The 22,155-nt window shown below is 27.4% G+C and overlaps 2 protein-coding genes across 3 annotated transcripts in view; one reads left to right on the plus strand and one right to left on the minus strand.

Moving 5' to 3' along the window:
* LOC100163765 overlaps window positions 1–22,155 on the plus strand; it is a 281,589-nt gene that overhangs the window by 185,774 nt on the left and 73,660 nt on the right. The gene's annotated exons all lie outside the window — the stretch shown is intronic.
* Window positions 3,733–16,608, minus strand: LOC100573779. 2 transcript variants are annotated; one of them, XM_029489462.1, is made up of 11 exons: window positions 16,422–16,608; window positions 12,546–12,617; window positions 10,365–10,571; window positions 9,412–9,462; window positions 8,240–8,511; window positions 7,987–8,146; window positions 6,575–6,652; window positions 6,049–6,162; window positions 5,759–5,875; window positions 4,072–4,209; window positions 3,733–3,969 (listed from the first exon to the last, which is right to left on the minus strand). In XM_029489462.1, exons 1-11 carry the CDS (start codon window positions 16,522–16,524, stop codon window positions 3,794–3,796), a joined length of 1,488 nt encoding a protein of 495 aa, XP_029345322.1. In that variant the 5' UTR covers window positions 16,525–16,608; the 3' UTR covers window positions 3,733–3,793. The 2 variants fall into 2 exon arrangements, with proteins under 2 accessions (XP_029345322.1, XP_029345321.1); XM_029489461.1 differs by lacking the exon at window positions 16,422–16,608 and adding an exon at window positions 15,736–15,981.

The raw sequence follows: 22,155 nt of genomic DNA on the forward strand, positions 1-22,155 counted from the left end.
ATACTTGATGACGAATTCAAATCTGTTTTCAGAATTCTTATCGCTTCATTAGATCAATTGGTATGTTTGGCAAAAAACACGTCCAAAATACTATGTCACGCGTGTGTTAGACGAAAACAGAAAATCACGGTATCGAATCCCCTTAAGGTCAAACAGAAGATCGTTTCATGTAGTTTATTTGAATAGCTTCAATACTTTTAGAGATAATTTTATAGATTTTAGAATTTGTACTAATTAATGCATACTTTTATCATTTGGCGTATTTGAACATAATTATTTAGTGTTATAGGTATTTGAAAAACATTTTTAGAAAATGTGTATACTTGATAATATTTATGTGGTATATTTTAGCATATTTTCGCAAAATGTTAACGAAACAAATGCATATTAATTCATCATTTTTTTTTATACATATGAATCCTAACCTTAGTAATTTGTTTTGTTGGTGGTGGCGGTGATGGTGGGAGGGGGCAGCTTATCATTTTATAGGGGGTCTTACGCTTAGACTTTATATTTGGTTCTTTAATTTAAAACCAGTTTTAATAACAATACATTTTTTGTGGAAAATATAAAAGCCAGGGCTTAAATCAAAAATAATAATACCGTTTACCGTTATATGTGTATTAAACGTTATGATGTAATGACTGTTTAACGTTATATAGAATTTAAACGTTATTCAACTTAAGTGGTTAAACATTTTAAAAACTTAAACGTTATGAATCGTTTAGCGTTATCTGATTGATATAGCTTGTTCCCCACACAAAACAGAGTGATTGAAAAATATAATATTACAAAAATAACCATAATATATATTTTACTGATAGTTATAATTTTATAAATATATTTTTTTTTAGGCAATTATATGTTTCAATCGTTTATCGATTAGCGATATGTTATCCATTATCGTTTTCAATTGTTTTTTGATATGCATAACGTTATAAAAACGTTTTGAAGCCCTGATAAAAACATAATTTAAGGTTTATGCAAGTCTTTAATAATTAGTATCGAAAAAAGGGAAAGTTAAAATTAGATATTACACTAAATAAATATTAATAATAAATTGTTAAGGCGGAAACCAACCATGGCCCATATGGAAAACAATAAATAGGCTAAGAGCCGGAGTAGCTAAGACAAGAGTCAACATGGTGAAATGGGGTTACCAAGAAGGACCTGACATTTGTGAATGCGGCGAGAGGCAATCCGATGAACACCTACTAAAATGTGCCCTTGCACCGCTAGGATTCACAACTGACGATTTGGCAATTGCCAACAAAAACGCTATATCAATAGCCACCTACTGGCTGAAGCAAAATATTTAGCACTTTTATATTATATTTTATATTTTATATTTTATATCTTAATGTTTATTTATAACTGAATGCAATTAGTATTTATTAAGTCCAGCACCGGACACGATATGAAGAATGAGAAATTAGAGGAAGCAAGTTATGACCAATGTTGTTCGTACATGTTATCAGTTTAAATTTGAGACCCACGAGGTTTTAATCATTCAAAAGTTTTTTTGTTTCTTTTTATTCATATGTAGTTCTTTAAATACAAACTTATGATAGTAAAGATGTCTACTGAGTGCAAGGTTTATGGTTACAACTAATGTTTAACACATTAACTTTTAATATTTTGTTAATGTATTGAATAATAGTCTTATAAGATGCAACCTAATAGATATTATATTATTTATTTAATCAAAATGAAGAAATTAAACTAATACGTGTAAGTGTTAGAATTATTACCAGTTATAACCAGTGTTCGGATTAGATAAATATTTTATTATCTTGATAAAGATAAAGATAATGCAACTCAAATGTATCTAGATAGAGATACAAGATAACTTAACTCATATTTATCTAGATAAAGATAAAGATAAATACTTTTTTATCTAGATAAAAAAAAAAGATATAATTATTTTTTAAATGGTTATAAATTTTGGTATATTTTAGTTGGGCACTAGGAACATAATAATAATAATAATGATATAAATAAAAATAATTACATTATTTATCTGTATATTTAGAATCTGTATAATCTGTATATTTAAAAATGTAGTACAATTTCGTGATTTTTATCAATAAAAAATGATCTAAGATGAACGTTTAGATACCTTGTAACTATTTATCTAGATAAGATAAAAGACGAACAAGATAAATTAACAAGATAATTTATCTAGATAAGTCCGAACCCTGGTTATAACCTATAGGTAGATGACGGTCACCTGTATAATATCAACCTGTATAAAACTCTAAAGCTAGGTAGGTATAATCTTGCATGAAGAATATTATGGATTTATTTTATTAAACAAAACATATTGTTATTTCATTCATAAATAATTTGTTTCTTTGTTTGGAACTTTGTTACTTTACCAGAGACCCTTTTTTTTGCAATTTTTTTTTAGACTTATGTAGTGAACTTTACTGAGAACGATAGTGAAGTCAGAATTTGGTGGTCGGACTTAGATTCGAAGTTATGGCTTAATGAAGTTCGCTATTTTAATATTTTTGCGCATTCGCACGTCAAAAGTTTACTGCACCTATTACAAATATTAATTTTTTTTTTTTGAAACAGCTATGTACTTCAACGAGTTAAGAACGATGGTGCAATCAAAATTATATAGCCAGACTTCGTTTTGAAGTTATATGCTAAGGCAGTTTCGAATTCTAATTTTTACGCATACGCTCAACGCTCTATAGAAGCTCCCTACGCCTGCCAGTTCCGGTCACCAAATTCGAGGTCCTGCGGACCTCTCGCTGGATGGGGGATCGGCCTACAAGTCTCCCGGGGCTTAAATAGCAAACCTGTGGTGAGGGGTGGAAAGGCGACCCCTCCGGGGTCGCGGGGGGGAGAGCATACCTACTCTGCGGGCAGACGGACGACCTAACAAGTAATTTTAACCTTGTTAATTAAAGCAACGCATTTATAGGGGCTCCGGTCATCACACTCAAGCCTCCCTTAGCCTATCAGCTCCGGTCGCTATACTCGATCACCAGTAATATAAGTTTTTAGAGGCTCCCTACAACTACCAACTCCGGTCGCTTAACTCGAGGTCTTGCGGACCTCTCGCTGGATGGGGGCTCGGCCCCCCCCAAACCTCCCGGGGCTTAAATAGCAAATCAATTGCCATTCAAATTTGTACATATTGTTTGCAGCTATAGTCGAAAACCTTGGCTTTAATAAAAAAAATAATTAGACATACATGTCCACTTTAAATACGATTTGAACAGTGAAGATGACAACGCACCGGCTTATAACATATTCTAAAATGTATAATAAAATCACTAAAATGTCTGTATTATACTTTTAACTTTTGAGTTTTTGAGTGAAACATAGGTTATATATACAATTATCATAATAGTACCATTATTCTGTGCTTTTACCGTGCGTGAAACCCAAATAAAATGAGGTAAAACAGAATACCGTGGTAAAAAGGTCAGCCCACATCAGTCATATATCTAACTGATAAGTCGTTCTCGTTCATATTGACATAATATTATATTCCGATTGATAAATATTATAATATGGCAACATGACTAATGAACCTTATGTACTAAGGCACTATGCATATACTACAATTATTATAATAATAGATTAATTGCTATCGAGTTTTTGGGTAAGAGCGAAGAAAAATTAATATTCGTACCTACCTAATAGGTGCGTCAGTATAGTTTACTATATAAGTCTAAAAAAAAAAAAATTTCAAAAAAAAAGGGTGTCCGGTAAAGTAACAAAATACCGTTTGTTTATCATTAAATAGTTATATCAGTCGACTTATTTCATTTATTTAAACTAATCGTGAATTTTTTAACAAAATAATCTTACTTTCACTGCAATTTGGTAGTATATATCCAACTGAACAACCATATAAACAGCCACCTGTATACTGATCACACATATTATTAAGACAATTATCGGAACAATTTTGTCTACAATCAGCTCCATATGTACCTATTGTACAATCTAAATCATAAAATAACAAATATTCAATTAACTATGGATGACAAATTTTTTTTTTATACAATCATATTCTTCAACTTTCAAGACTATATATTTTTTACTTACCTTCGTTACACAATGGACCAGTTAGTCCCGCTGGGCATGTACATCCATAACTTGTACACATGAACATACCACGACACATATCAGCCTGTATAGAGCATACTCCTTTACAGTCGGATCCAAAGGAGTTTACACCACAACCTGAAATTTTTTAATTATTAATTGCTGTTAAGTCGTATTCAGACATTTAGACTTTCAGACGCGGGTCTAGCTATTTTTTTTATCCTTTTCAGTTTTTATACAAGAAAATAATGTTTCAATTGGTTTATATTTTTATACTTACCTACTTATTTAGAGCGTAATATAATTTTTAGTTTTTAACATTGTTATTTATTTTTTCACTACATTTTTCTCAAAAATCAACATGCATGATAGGTAGCTCTATTAAATTATTTGAATATGTTAAATTTATTTCAAATTTATTCTAATCTTAATTTTTAGAAAAAGGATATATGTATATAAGTGAGACGTACTTCCTATGATTTAAGTACTTATAATTTATAACGCTCTTCTTTTAATAAGTTATGTTTTATAAATAATCGACGAATATAAAATTGATCTTACTTCTATAAGTAATTTGGGAAGGAAATAGAGATTATTATATAATTATGTATGATTTATAATTAAGTACTTTTTTGACATTAATATATATATATTATATATAAAATGCTCGTGTTACGGTGTTAGTAACGAAGTGATCGGGATCAGCTAGTATTTTATATTATATAATAGGTTCACTTTAAATTGTGATAATTTCAATATACATAGTACCTATTACTTATTAGAGAGCCTATATAAGAAGCTTAGTCCATATATAAATATATAATGGACGGAGCTACGTGTGCATTGCTTTACAATTTATACCTATCTGCTATTTATTATTATTATTAAATTATTTAAATTTCTTTCATGGTTCTTTGACATTACTATGGTCGACATATTGTCTTAATACTTTTATTTCATAATATTTTATGTATATTATAATAAATTATAACTTATGGTATTGTAAATTATTCTAGTTCTTTTTTATTTATTTAATAACATTATTATTATCGAGCACGAATATTTATGTACTAATGAGTATCAAAATATTATGTCACATCATAATATGCAGTCAAAATCGTAAAAAAATATGCAACAAGAATGAAAGAAAAAAAACTTTAAATTGTGTAATTTGGTAAAATAATTCACATTTTTAATAGTTTAAATATTTTGCCTCTAAAATAATTTCAAACAATTTAAATAACTTATAATTATAATTATAATAATATATAGGTAGGTACCTACCCTACTTAATAAACAAAAAATATTGTAATTTATAATTGAATATTGTTAAAATAAATAGTCACTTAGAGCCTAAAAAATTACCATTTACTTTTCAATATATCTGATAATTTTACAAACCATCAAGGATTGTTACGTAATGTTTACACGTATGTCGTACTCATAAATTTATTTTTGGTAAATTATTTGAAGGTAGAAGGGTGTCACCCCTTCGCCAGTATGTTTTTCAACACAATACAATAGGTAAACAAAATTATCTTTTTTGCTCCCCCCCCCCCACCACAACTAAATAAATTATTCCGAGTTTTGGGGTAAAATAAATTTGTTTGTTGACTTATATTTATACATGTATTTTATTTATATGTCGACTATAACAATAATCAGTAAAGATTTAATTTTTCATTACCTGTCTCACAAAATTGCCCTTTAAAACCAGGAGGACAAACGCATTTTGACGATTCTGACGATTCCCCAATAATATATCCACCGTTTAAACATGGACCGTCATAAGAATAAGGTTGGACTATACGTGTTTAAACAAAAATAAATTACAATTTATTAACATGGTTATTTTACGTCTTTATACGGATAAATTATTTATAAATTATATCCAAGGCTAATTTAATTATTTATTATATTGATATTATTTGTATATTTACTATAACAATAAATAATAAAGATTTAATTTTTTCTTACCTGTCTCACATAATTGCCCTTTAAAACCAGGAGGACAAATGCATTTTGACGATTGCTTAACAATATATCCACCATTTAAACATGGACCTTGATAATTAGAAGGTTCAAATATACCTGTTTAAACAATAATAAATTACAATGTATTAAAAATTATTATGTTACGTCTTTATATGGATGAAATATTTATAAATTATATCTATAGCTGTGAATTGAATGCACTAAAAACTATGAAATACGTATAATGCACTTAATAAAGCACTCGTCAATTAAAGGATATTCAAAATTATGTACCGTGTTATTAAATTGATACATATGAATTTATGAAAAATAAACTTTTTATATTAAAACATTTTGTTTATAGTCTCGTAGAGCAGAGTGTATTAGATGATAAATTATTATGTATTAATAACTAATAATTAATAAAATAATAACCATAAGTTTAGTATAGAGCATTAATAAATAGTTACAATATCATATCATATTAAGATGTTTATGAATCAAATTATGTGAATTTTTAAATACATACTATTTCCTAGAATATTGAATGGTTTTGGTTTTTTTCCAGAAATATGATCAACAGAAATAATTCGAACGTCTTCTTCATCTGCGGAAACATTAAATATATAATATTATTACATAACCTATTCAATTTTGGTCATTGTCAATATTGAATATTCATTAAGTTACGACGGATTCGATAAATCCCACGATATACAGTAGTTATACGGAAGTGCCTATAATGTCTTTAAAGTTCCATAGCATCTTAATTATCTCTGTGGCTAATCAATATACTAAATAATTAATTTTCAGTAATAGTCTATAATATGACAAATTTATGTACCTAATTAAATAGAAATTACTATGGAGTACTACCGAAAAATCAGGATTTCAATAAATTAATGTGCCATGGTCTTACCAAAATAATTAAGGTCATACGAGATTTTTGGAAAATATTTTGACAGCAATATTATTTTCCTGAATATATTTTTACCATAGTTAGGAAATATTTTTATGTTGTGTGGAAGTAAGTTTATGCACAAAAGCTCACATTGAGCTTCGTCTGTGCTGTCTCCACGTCTTACAAATACGTGGAACATACTAACATACCAAATTTACGCTCAGCAGTTCACATTTTATGCGTTAGCCTAAAAATTAGAGTGAATAGACCTATTATAAAATTTAATGGTCAGAACATTAACTAGGTATGTTTTTTTGGAAGTTTTTTTACGATAATTCAGTTTTATGGTTTAAGTGAGTTATGAGAATTTTTAATTTATATTTATTTCACACGCATATCTCACTTAAAAACCAAATTATCGTAAAAAAACTTCCAATAAAACACAGATAATTTTCTTACCATCCATTTTCACTATAGGTCGATTTACTCTAATTTTCAAGCTAACGGTATAAAACGTGAACTGCCGGCGCAAACTAACAAAATATTGTACTATAATATGAACTTATTAGCCAAGTAATATAACTAAAATACTTTCTAGTTATTTAATCAACTTTTAAAATATTTTTGCAACTATATTATTTTCCTGGAAATATTTTTACCATAATTAGGAAATATTATTTTGTATGTTGTGTGAGAGCAAATTTACACTCAGAAGGTCACATTAAACTTCGTTAAGATAAAAATTAGAGTTATCGAACTATTATGAAACTTTATGGTAATAGAAACATGCATAATATTCTTACCATCAAGTTTTATTCACTACAATTTTCATGTTAGCGAAGCTAAACGTGATCTGTTGAGAGTAAGTTTGTTATGTTAGTATGTTACATATATTTTGTAAGATAGAGACAGCAATTATTGTCCATATAGCGCTATAGTTACATCAAAATATATTACACTACCTATAAGTGGCTAAAAACCCACATCCGTTTTCATTTATTTTAAATCTAAATAAGTTTTATTGTTTTTGTATTTTTTACCATAGTTCGAACATTGTGCAATTCGTATGAGTCCAAATTTAAAATATTGATAAAAGTTTTGAGCACCAGAGCTGTCCATAGCGGTTAATTGTAATGATAATTTATGTTCTTGATTGTTCTTAAAATCAATATCAGTAATTTTCAATGTTATTATACCATCCTGCATGAAAAATAAATGTTACTGTTATTGTTATTTTTATAACTTCTAAATAAAAATAATTATAATCTTTGATTCTATGGTAAAAAGTATTACATATTGCTCCAATACGGTTTGAGGTATCAACATATTATTATTTTCATCGTTTACAGTCATCGTGATAACAAAAGGATTGTTCAGATCGTTGTATGATTCAGATTTGATATAATATGTCATTGTTAAACATGTTTGATCATCTTTATCGGGTGTCCAATAAAAGGTGAAAAAATTACAGATAATAGGTAAATCACTTGCATAATAATTGTCTAAAACGCATTTTTCGATTCTATATTCATAAACATCATAATAGCATTTGTTCAATTGGTTTCCTAAAAATGATTAACGCAGTATATTAATATTAATGTATTATGTAGGTAGATACCTATTTTTCTTATTCTGTATATGAAACTTCAACAACTAAGATTATAGGTAAGTATTGTTAAGTACCTATTGATAAATAATGCATCAGCTAGTGTTAGTAAATGTGCATTTAAATGATGATTGAGCTTTTTCATTATTTATCACGTTGAAACATATTATATAATATTATAACACACGTAAAAATTATTTGATAGTTAAGTTTTTGTAAGGGTTTTGATTATTCTATTTTTTATTATATTGGGTATTGGGATTTTTAGAGTCAAATCTTTTGAAATTTAAAAAAACATTGATGTTAGTAACGTAACAGTGAATTAAATGCATTCATGTGTATGTTTTACTGTGGTTTATTCAAATAATTAGTCTCGATACATGTTTGTTTTAAATTACTACCTATAGAAAATAGTAACACACTAATGCATATTAAATAATATTATACTAGTACAAAATTAGACCTTATATTGATATGACTATTTTTTTTTCTATATTTGTTCATTGTAACGACCTCAAGGTCTTTGACAATGCTTATCACAAGTGGGTAGTAGGGAGATCATGTGATCTATTTATCTATGTATATATCACTATATGCATGATACTACCCCCCTTCTCCAAGAGGAGACATGTGCGGCCTTCACTCCCAGTGGAGTGGGACCTAGTTGGAAACCGGATGACGCAATCGGACGACAGCACGGGAAAATGGTGACTGCGTAGAATCACACACATTTTTTTTGCACTTTGCTATGAATCGAACCGATGACTGTGTGAGTCGTAATCAACTGCGTGACCACTGCGCCACTCCGGCCCCAATATATGACTAAGACTAATATAATATTATATTGTATTCAAATTACTTGTATTCATTGTTCGATAGTTATTGTACTTTCTGATACAACCATGTTGCCCTAAAGATAATAAACATGAGTTATTGAAAACAATCATGAAACAATAATAATCATATACCTACCTACATTAAAATTGCATTTCAATTTTAGATTCTGAGCGGAGCGAACCAAACGATTGGTTTTACAATGGTGATTATTTTTTTTTTATATCCTGTATATAAAATTTCTACCACAAGGAGTGCTTCGATTTAGTACCTTATCTTTTAGGAAATTGGATCAATATGGTACTTTAAAGAGGTCATTTTTCGATTTTCTCATTAGTTATTTAATGCCACGGGAAAAACCACCGAAAAAACGCTATAAATGGGATTTTAATTTCTAACGCTTTGTCTATCACCATAGAAACGATATAAAAAATTATAATATTAATTCAACTTACATGATAAAATAAATAATAACAATATAAAATATGCAGACTGACAAACCGTCTTCGCTCAGAATCGTTTTTTTATACAATGATATTATATTATTGAATTCAAGTTTAATACAATTCATTATACTGCAGTGACTCACTTGTAATCTACTGTACAGCAGAGCGACATCCACTTACCTGCATTTTAAATATTACTAGCTGATCTCGTGCACTTTGTTGCCCGGCAACAAATAATAATTATTACATTAGCTTCAAGACTCATGGCAACCATTAATTATAAACAACAATTTTCATCGGAAATCACAAAATAATATATAATTGTTGCTATGGTAATATGAACACACAGACAGACAGACAGACATACATTCATTTTTAAATATATATATAGATTAGGACATACATTTTTCCGGGAAAGGTGGAGGCCGAATCTAAGATATTGCTTTCCAGTTATAACAATTTTTAATATGTTAAGTTTTCACCCAATTTAAGTCATTAGATTCCGTGCTCTATACTATAAGTAATAACTCACCATTTAAGTCTATAGTATGTCGATACCAATCAGTTGAGTTATATGAAGTACTCATTCGACTATTATTCTTAAATAATCCAAAATCAATGATTTCTTTTATATTCGTTGATATGATATGAATATCATCGCCATCGCTTTCTATTGGCATTCCAATAGCATTGGTTCTCGAATGTATTTCAATAACTGAATTCATTCCATTGAAGGTACCTGAAACCATTCATGAATCCGTTTAACAATATAAAAACAATATACACATTTTATGTGGAAAAAATATATCATATTTAATTATTTAAAATTTAAGATCAATTTAATCTCTTGGAGTAAAATTGTATAATGGTTACATTCAACTTCAATACAAGCTACAAAGTACGATTAAATTATTTAATTTTATTTTAAGCTATTAATTAAACCACAATCTTATTCACTGTATACCTATAGGTAACTACGTATATTTGTCTTTATTGACTTATTATGTTAATAACAGTACCTACTTATAATACAATATGATAGATTATTATAGTATTATTATTATAATATTATTATAGTATACTATTATGCGATGTTTATAGAAAAAATAAATATAAAAAAACATACCTACCGTACCAATAGAAAAATAAATTTCTAATAATGTTAAATAAAAAAACTATAAAATGGTCTCAGAAGTCGGTTCAGAATCATTTTTTGTATAATATATAATTTGTTTTATGCAATTCAATTAAAATTTAACACATCCATTACAGAATTTCATCGCCGCACGACACCTAATGGACAGTAAAGCGATCATGATATTGAAATAGGCACCTATAGTTATAGGTACGATCTTTTGGAATTTTGTGTCTCCTAAAATCCAATTTAATTCGATGATTATTTTATTGATTTATTTATTAAAAAAACCTAACCAAACTGATTATAAAATGTATTATTTAGGTCAGATACTTTAAATATGAAGTCAACGCAATAATATAGGAAGTCGTCGTCTCAGAATGAAAAGGTCTAACGTAATTTTTGTAATTGTTCAGGAGAACGTTTTTAAGTTAGCCCGTACCTATCATTGACGTAAGAATTAGAACCTTTTCATTCTCTGTATCTCATTTAATAATCAACAGATCGATACGATTTTAGGATTGAATTATACAACAAAAAGTATTAAATAATTATATGCAAAAAAACCATTTTTTAAAAAAATTGATTTAGTACTTTTTCATTCTGAGACGATGAAGTGTTGATAAAATAAATAAGCGGGCTTTAACAAGTTAACAAAAAAAAAAAAGCAAGTGCTTTAAAAGTAATTTATTTTAAAAGTACTTTTTAACTTAAATGGGTAGTATCGTAGACAGTTAGAATAGCCTCAGTTGATTTAATAATAAAACATCAAGTTAAACATTAATATATGTAAATATCAATGTTAAAACGTTAAAACAAAAATAAGAATAATTCAATAGGAACCTACCTACTATAATAATACAAACATTTACATAACTTTTCATGATAAAATAATTTCGAATATAGTTATATTTTAGTGGATTAATTAGGCACACTCGTACCACATACACGTATTGGGCATAAACTGTATAGATAGGTAAATTGTATAATAGAAAAAAAATATATTACGCAAAATATTATATTATAATCTTGATTACTATTTGATATAAAAAAAATTGATCTTTGTCAAGTTATTAATTAAAATGTGTTTAGTTTAAATATACCATTTTAATAATTATGTAAACTGTAAATTACGATAAAAGTTGAATAAAATTGTTTATTAAAATTAGGAAATTAGAAAGAGCGAAGTAACTCTTTTTGTGATCTACATGGGTACTAAATGAAAATAGTAAATTCACTTTTTTTGATCAAATTAAATTAATATAGTTTCCATATTAACTTATAACTTATTGACTTAAATTTATGATTTGTTAACTGTCAACTTCTAATATACCTATCGAACTTTTGTTCCATTAAATTAACTTAAGTTAATTATTTTCATTAACTTGGCCACCTTTATGAATAAGTACATAATATAGAGCCATAGAGGTATGATAAATTCAAAATTGTAATAGTCATTAGGTACCTACTTATAGGTACAAATTATAAAAAATTTTATACATTCAAATTGGTTGTCATTATTGAACCACTATTGTTTATAGTAAATTAGTAAAAATCAAATGATAATAATTTACAAACCATTGGCGCTATTGAATGACGACATATTTGTGACTCTATAAATTGTAGTAATGTCAAAATGTTCAAAAGGATCTAAAATAAAAACAAATTAATTGCATAAGTCAATGTATTTAAATACAACAAACATTTCGTGCTCCTATGAAAAACTTAGTTTATATTTATTACCTATTATCCCTTTAATGTACCTCGTTCATATTATACAATATTAAGAAATAATAATGTTTTTGGTGCCCTATGACCCTTATACTGTCTTATGATGTGTCATTTACTTTCACACGGACACATCAATTGTCAATTTGTGTGCTAATGGTATTTTAGAACACCGGTATATCGTGATTCAGTAAAAATTACTGTTGTTACCGTAATTAATACCGAGCTACGGTAATTACCAAAACTACCGTATACATTTATAGATTAAAATGTATACAATCATAATAATAAAATAACAATCATAGGTTATTTTTAAATTAGATGTAAAATGTTCCTGGGTTCAAACACTTCTAAATTACCGAGGTAATTACACGTTTTTCGATCTTTACCAAGGTTATATGGTATTTTCGAAGATTCCAGTAGTACACAATTACCGAATGGTGATATAAAAATTTTAAATTTTTTCAGCCCCATTCTCAGAGTTTACTGTATTATCTTTAACTTTAGTCAATAAATGTTAGAAATACTTAGCATCAATATGAGATAATGTTAGCAGGTAGGTACTAAATCGGTTTATTTTAAACAAAATACATCATGTCTTATCATTGATCTTACATTTTAGATTCTGAGCTGAGTGATGGATATATTGATTTTACAATGATGAGTGTTTTTTTAATTTTTAATTTTTTTTTTGTCTGTCACCACCGTATGGGGCCGTAAAACTGCTTCGATTTTCTTCAACAGTATCTTGTTCGATGGGAAAGTGAATCTAGTTGGTGAATTCGGGAGGTCAATGGTAAAAATTTCCCAATAGTTTTCAAAAGCGCCGGGAAAAAACAACAAAAATTAAGGAAAACCGGGAATTATTACGCAAAATCAGTTTTCGACAAAATCCATTTTGGTCTTTGGCGTAACTCTAAACTAAATGAGTCTTGGCTATTTAATATCTAATATTTTCCTCCAAAATTGAACATAAAATAACTAAAAAAAAAACTGTGATCCTATATTTTTGAAATAATGTATTTTTAGTATTTTTAAACCGCTATTTAAGCAATATATTATCAGGCCTTGTATCAGCCTTGTATTCAATTTTGACACTTTTTGGCCCGACAAATAACATTTTATTGATGTTTGTAGGAAAAAAAATTGAAATTTTAAATCAATATTTTTTGAAAATGTTATCGTCTTTAACAACCAGTGAAAATTGCACATATTGATCATTTGTTTTAAGGTTACGCCAAAAACCAAAATGGATTTTGTTGACAAATTTAATGGTAGGCTAGATTGTATATAATGTTATTATTGATGACATTTGAGAAATATTTAAATTCCTTAGTAACAGTTTTTTTTTTAATTACATTTAAAGTTCAAATCTTGACAAAATAAGAAAAAATCACGAAAATTAGCAAATAATATTGAGTTAAGAATTCAGACAAATTTATCTTTTTAAATCTAACATTTGAAAATGTAATACAAGATTCCTCAAATTTTGTCTACATTTATCAATATTAAAATTTAAAAATTATTTTTTATTTAAAAAATTATAAAATGTTTAACTTTCAATTTTACTTTTAGGATTGAAAATTTACAACAAGGTTCCATGTAAGTAGGTTATTCTGTAACCAAAAAATCTCAAAAATATAAAAACACCGTTTTTTTTTATAGTCATTTTATGTTGAAATTTGGAGGAAATTACACCCAAGAATAACAATTTTAGTTATTTTGTTGTATTCTTATAATATTAATTCATCTTAACGGCTACCGTATTAATCATAACTAGGCACCTAATAACAATATAAATATAATATAAAATATCAACACTAACTAACCATCACCACTCAAAATCGTTTTTCGTGTACAATGATAGTATATCATTGAATTAAAATTTAAAACTATCCATTATACAGTGACCCACATGTAACCTACTGTACAGCAGAGCGAAATCCACTTACCTACCTTTTTTAGTTTTTTTTTCTATAAATATCAATACAATATTAAATGTCGCGTAAAAAACCTTGCAAATTTAATAAAATAGCAGTTGAAAAATATTAAAATACCTACATACATTAGGTACAATTTTTTTTTATAAGCATTTAAAGTTCGACAAAATGTGTCAAATTTAAAATTTAATAATTATATTTTGAAGTTTAAAACCCACCTTTTTTCTAGTTTATTCTTAGAATATTCTTAACGTTTTGAATATTTATATTAAGTGCGCTGCATACATGTATTTAGGAAAAAAATTATTTTTTCTGTAAAATGTGTAACATTTTTGTTGCGAGTTTATAGGATAAATGATTCAAAGTTGAATACCAAAAAAATAAACAATTATATACTATTTATAATCTAATATCATGTTTTCTAATTAATTTATGTATAATAAGTAAATAAATATTATAAAATGGTGTTTATATTAAACTATACAATATACATACACATATTTAAGGTAGGTACCTATGTATATATTAAATAAAATAAAATTACAATTTGTATAAGACTTATCAGAAAATTAATTCCAATAAAATTCTGAAAATATATACTGTGTTATATTTTATCATATTTATCATGTTTCTCTTATTCATGCATTTATGTAAAGAAACATATTATGCAAACCAATATACCTACCTATAAGGTTCACAGTAAAGTACATAGATAAGGTAGGTAGTCTTATATGCATACGACATACATTTTATTTTATATAATCGGTACATATTATATGTATATGATCTGTTCAAATTTAAATGATTAATTATAATTGCTAATAATTAATATATATTATATGTATTGGTTTGTTTTATTGTTTAAATTTAACATCGGTCCATGAGTTCAAACATTAAGATAATTATTTTTATTTATTAGGTATATTTAACATCAATAGGTATTCCTTTTCTATCACCTTAATTTATTATTTTTCACTAAGTTATCAAATATACCTAATAATTAGTACACTTGATTACATTTGCTATAATGTTTTATACATTATAATTTCATAAATCATTAAATCCAATACATATTTCATAATATTTTAATCGGTGCTTACCATTTGTATGACGGTAAAATGAAACTGTGCTTTCAGAAACGTTCAAAATGTTTGTGCAAATCAAGATTAATACATACAATAACTTGTTGCTTTTATAAATCATATTGAATGAATATTTTTTTCATTAAATTCTTGAAAAATAACACAATATATGAATTTTTAAAAATATTAACTGGACAGTTCGTAATAAACTAAATGAAATGTGGAGAATAAGAGAATTGGTAGGTACTATTTAGTAGCTAGGTATACACAACACATTTTTATCATTTTTAAACGAATATAAATATGAAAGGTTAGGTCATCGATTATTATTTTAATGTATAATATATATATTTATAGATATAGATATTTATTAAATTAACATGAATGATAATATTATGATATATTGCTTACACATTTATTTAAATGGTTATACAGCAAGTTACATTTATGTTTATATTTTATTATTAGCGATAATAGTAGTTGTCGCTATTATTTCTTATAAGTTGTAACTATAATTTAATCCATGGTAATATATAAGAATACCTATGCTTTTCTACCACCTTAATTTATTATTTTGCACTAAGTTATCGAGTATTATAATTAGTACCCTTGATTACATTTTCTATAATGTAAAATGTTTTATAAATTATAAATTCATAAGTAATTTACATTACGTATTGTGTAATATTTCAATTGGTGCTTACCATTAGAATGATGATAAAATGAAATTGTGCATTCAGAAACATTGAGAATGTGTATGTAAATCAAAATTAATACATACGATAACATTTGGTTTTTATAAATCATAGTGAATTAAAATTTTTTTGTTAAATACTTGGAACATAGCACAATATGAATTATTAAAAACTAACTGGACCGTTTGTAATAAATTATGCAACTGAAAGAAATGTCGAGAATAAGAGTGTAGGTACTATAGGTAGGTACAACACATTTTAACAATTTTTAAACAAATATAAATATGAAAGGTTGGACATTGATTATTATTTTAATGTAGATTATATATATTTATATTTATTGATATATTTTCCTATTAAATGTATATAATATATGATAATATAATAATATATTGCTTATACATTTACCTATTTAATCAATGATTAGGTAATACAACAAGTTACATGTATGTTATATTGTTATGTTTTATCATTTTATTATTACCGATAAGTAGTCGTCGCTGTTATTTCTCATATCTATAATTTAATTCATTAATGTGATATTTATTGCCACACAATGTTTAGTTTAATTTATAAAGTCATCTCATAAAAAAATATTATTTATCTATTAGACAGTAGGTATATAAAAACAAATCTTATTAAATTGGGAACTTTTTGTAATAAACAAAAACTTCAAAAAGGTTTATAAAAGAACTATTTTTATCCTACTATGGACCAAGCAAAGTGTAGATGCACTGATAACAATTTTGTAATAATAATATTTAGCGCTCGTCTTTTAATTTGCTATAAGCCTATAACTGCAAATACCACGTTAAACTACCAATTAAATTAATTCTAAAGTAATGAGAGTTTAGACATTCTACCGTCTAATATTTGTTGACGGTTCTAAACACTCGATAAATCAGTCCATAGTCTACTCGTCTTCATATTGTTCATTATTCTTTTTAATTTGAACAAAATGTACCTACAGACCACTGGTATTATACTCACAGTCGCTGTTTTATTGATATACGCGTTAAGCAAATACTTAAGTTTAGAATTCAGACTCAGTCTTCGACCTTTGCATATCAGTCTGAAATTTTTCGTAATGAAATACATAATATTTAGGTAATATAATCATAGGTACCAATAACATCATCGCTATTATATGCATCATAGCTAGTATATCTTGTTAAATGGGCGAATGTAAGTTCCCACACGAGATATAGCAGGTCAAAACTCAAAATTACACCCGGGTATGCGTACGTAAGTTCCCACAAGAAAAAATTACACCCGTACGTAAATCCCCACACACAAAAAAAAAATACACCGAATACAAACTTACTTCCCACTTTATTCAGACTTAGGACTGACAACTTAAATGTAGTTGGTGTGGTTAAAATTTGATTGCTTTTGTGTTACATAAAAAAAGTACAGTCAATTTTTTATTTGAATCTAGTCCAAATATGTAATAAAAATATTAATAATATAATGTGTAGGTATGGTACACATATTATTTGTATAGGTATAAAATAATAATAGTTATAATAATTATAATAATAGTAATAGAAAAAATTAAATTTTATTCGGTTTATTGAAAAAGTTCAAACACTTCACATAGTCATACTGTGTAATTATTTTCAAGTTATAATCTGATATTTTATTATTGATATAGTTTCCCCCCTAGTATTTGGGCTAGTGCTAGTTCTGATACAAGTCTTACGAAGCTTGCGAAAGTGCAATTAATATGTGGATACCATACCTAAACATTATATTATTAATTTTTCTTATAATATATTTTGGAACAACAACGTTTAAGTCGTCAGTCCTAAGTCTGAATAAATTTTCGTGTGGGAACTTACGTACGGGTGTATTTTTTTCCGTGAGGGAACTTACATAATATGTACCCGCTTACCTGCTATGTTTCGTGTGGGAACTTACTAAACCCCTGTTAAATGTAGGTATTATAGCGGTATTACCTATAGGTGTTAAATAATATTTCATTATTTATAATTTTACTATTGTATCTATTAGGTACCAGTAAAATTATTTCCCGTATCCCAGGCATTTTTAAACCGTGATGTGTAATGAATAGGTTTTGAACAAACAAATAAAAATTTCTTAATAATTTTAGAAAAAAAATTTAAAAAATTAATAGTTGAAAATGTCCGCCAACAGCTCAAAAAAAAGGCGCATGGTTTTGAACGTTTTATCAAGTATGGGAATAATAAAATTAACATATGGTTTACATTTCATGTATCTACAGTTGTCAGTTATTCGTTTTTAAATAACAATAAAATAACAAAACTACTAGGTATATGAGTAATCGAGTGAATATACAATGTTGTAATAATATAAACTTTGAAGTGTTTGAACACTCATACAAATTTAATTTGACTTGCTTGTAGACATTTATTTTTTTGATAAAGGTATACAAACTAATGAAAAATCATGTATTACTTTATCAAATTTTAGATTTCAAAATTGCGCCCCGTAGGGGGCAAAATAGGCATTGGATATTCATAGAAAAAAACCTAAAAAAATTGTAAATTTAAAATGTCTTTAAACAGTTCTAAACAAATCAAAAATATTTTGAAAATGTTATGGTATAGAAAATGCTAATATAAACATCAGTCAATATTTCACGTATCATCTACCCTCATTTGTTTTAGAGATACACCAAAAACCAAAATAGATTTTGTCTAAAAGCGATTATGCGTAAAAATTATCGTCCTTATTTAATTTTTTTTTTGTTTTTCCCGACGTTTTTTAAGATTATTGGGAATAATAACCTCGACGATAATGTGCTTTTTATTTTTGTGTCGGTCATCACCGTTTGGGGTAGTACAACTGCTTCGATGTTCCTCAACAGTAGATATCTTGTTCGATGGCAAAAGTGAATCTAGTTGGTACATTCAAAGGGTCAACATTTAAAATTCCCAATAGGTAGTTTTCAAAAACGCCGGGAAAAACAACATAAACATTAATGGAAAACGGGCATTTTTACAAAAATTTAGTGTCGAACAAAATCCATTTTGGTTTTTGGCGTAACCCCAACACAAATGACTAATTTGTGTGATTTTCACTGGCATTTTTAAAAAATATCGTTTGGTTTTGAACAGTTTACGTATATTTTCAGTTTACAATTTTTTTAGTTTTTTTTTTCCTATGAATGTCAAATTTTATTTGTTGGGTAAAAGATCTTGAAAATTTAATACAAGTTCGAATTTTGACAAAATACGTAAAAATCACGAAAATTTGAAAATTATTTTGAGTTGAAATTTTTTAAAAATGTTTCTTTTAATTTAAATAGTGATACAAGATTCCTTATAAGGTTTTCTATCTTTATCAAAAAAAAAAAAAAAATGTCTAAGAAATTCAAATTAAATTTTTATGATCGTTTGCAATTCAAATTTTTACAACAATTGATATTCACTCAATTTCTCATGTACATCAATAATTGTAGTGTTCCAAGTCACCCTCCACAAATAATTAAATGCATATCGCATTTGAAAAAAAACGCATGTTCCAAGTCACCCAAAACTCCGGGTGACTTGGAACAGGCACTTTTTATTTTTTTTTACTCAATCTATTCGTTGGAGGTGTGCGATACTGCATGATTTTTTACAGAATTTAACTATCAATAATGAATGTGTTACAAAAGTAAAAAGTCGAAATCGGTCCAAGCCACCCGGATTGACAGTACGCAAAGCGTGTTAAAAATTTGACCATCGTAAAAAATGGACTAAATAATGTACTTACCTTCAAGTTTCATAAGCATAGGCAGACCCAAGAGGCATGGAGGATATGCAACTAAACGCCATAATTGCTCGAAAATGCAAAGGGTGCGATTTAGTTTAAGTTGATCAAAAACTTACAGACACGTGATTTTGTTAGCCTGAAGCCGGAGGGCTGGAGTGCATAATTATATATAGGTACCTACCTATTATTATGTCAAAAAATATGTTCCATAAAACGTTTTGTCGTTAAATGAAGTTATTTCAAGTACCTACCTAAAGTTTTTATCAAAAACTTTTCAATGTGGTAGTGAACAACTCGATATAGTAATATAATTAAGTAAAGCTATTGAAAAACAATGTTATACAACTCCTTAGAAAGACGGTTGAAGTAACAAAAATAAAAACCAAGAATGGTTAAATTGGTTGAAGACGATTGATAAATATACATACTTTAACCAATATTTTTATGTCATTCGAAAGTTTGTTGTGATCCCAGTAGCCAACTTTGTGAGAGGTCTTCCTCTAAATGTTGTCTTTAGTTAAATCCAAATTGAGATCTACAATGAAGCAAGACTGATGAATGCTTTGACGGTGTCAGTAGAACAAGAAATGGCAGTCAATGTTGACGACGATGCTGTATAATCGACCAATTTCAGACTACCGTTAGATTTTAAGAGACAAATGACTTTATAATAATATTGTGTTTCCTATTTTAAGAGTTAAACCAAGAATTAGGTTTGCGCAAGTATCCTTATAAATTGTGTAGTTTTTGTATTTAACATCTATAATAAATGTTGTACCTACTGTAAACATTTCATAAAATATAAAAAGCCTCAAGTATTTTGTTTTTAAACATAATTAATAAGTAGGTACATTTGATATTTGTGACGGTATTTTTCGGGACGAGCCGAGAACGTCCATCGAGTCAGAGAAGAGTTTGTTGGAATGGCTTTAGAGCTTAGATTATTGTGCCAGTTTCACGTAGGTCCCGAATTGTGTGCTTAAAAGTTTGAGTTACTAAAATTATTAATATTGATAGATTACTATTAATTACATACCTACTGAAATGTTCAAATCACCATTCCCCCCATAGGTATCTTATAACCTATGGACTATGGACTACTATTATATTACCTATGGACTTTTTACAGACTTGGGTAAAATAATTTTAATAAATATTTGAAATAAATGGTCGAATACTTATGAAAAATAGTATTCCGAATAATGTATTCAAATAGTTCATAAAAATAGTATTCCGAAAAAAGTATTTTAAATACTTCAAAAGTATTCCAAATACATTTTAAATTTTGTTTTAAATATGTATTAAACCAATGGTTCCATTTCTTCGGGAAAATTTGCCAAAATATATAGTTTAATAATTCCAAATATAATATAATTTAAGTATTTGATACTTGATTTAAAATTTTAAAACGTGTACAATATTGTAAAAGGGTCCGGAACAAGAAAAAAATTATTTTTTGTAAATAATAAGTATTTTAAAAGTATTGTATATACATTATACCTATTTAAAAAGTATTTAGAATACCTACTTTAATCAGATTTCAGAATACTACCCAAGACTGACCTTTTATCCGTAGAACACCGTAGATCGCCGCTCTGCTCGCGACTCACTCTTCCTCCAAAACCTAATTTGTGGGAAAATCGATTCGCCCTCTCTTCTTCAACATATTCATTTCAGGGTCCCTGCACGCCATACTCGTAACGTTGCTCCTTTCGCTATACCAACAGTAAGCGCCAACTATCTGTCTAACGAACCCCTTACTCGTTGTATGAGACAAGCGAATCTTGACCCCTCTTTCTCTTATCTACTCTAGCTTATTTGTAATTTCTGTTGTAATTGTATATTGCTGTAAGGTTGTTATCATTTGTAATCTTAATAATGTAAATATTATCTATGTTTCTGTATTTAAACTGGGCTTCCGCCCGTCTTATTAATAAATAAATAAATAAATAAACACTAAGTGAAAATAACTAATCGTACAAATTTTGATTCTGATAGGTAC

This window comes from Acyrthosiphon pisum, chromosome A2, assembly GCF_005508785.2.
Source record: "Acyrthosiphon pisum isolate AL4f chromosome A2, pea_aphid_22Mar2018_4r6ur, whole genome shotgun sequence".
NCBI classification, from domain to species: Eukaryota; Metazoa; Arthropoda; class Insecta; order Hemiptera; family Aphididae; genus Acyrthosiphon; species Acyrthosiphon pisum.

What these genes read in the sequence shown, in the direction of transcription:
- LOC100573779 (XM_029489462.1), bottom strand. Translation starts at nt 16,524, where the DNA reads ATGATTTATAAAAACCAAATGTTATCGTATGTATTAATTTTGATTTAC. An exon ending in GTCATTCAATAGCGCCAATG is followed by an intron (nt 10,572 to 12,545) that starts GTTTGTAAATTA and finishes GAATGGTTTCAG; the next exon opens with GTACCTTCAATGGAATGAAT. An exon ending in AGGGCAATTATGTGAGACAG is followed by an intron (nt 5,876 to 6,048) that starts GTAAGAAAAAAT and finishes AAACACGTATAG; the next exon opens with TCCAACCTTATTCTTATGAC.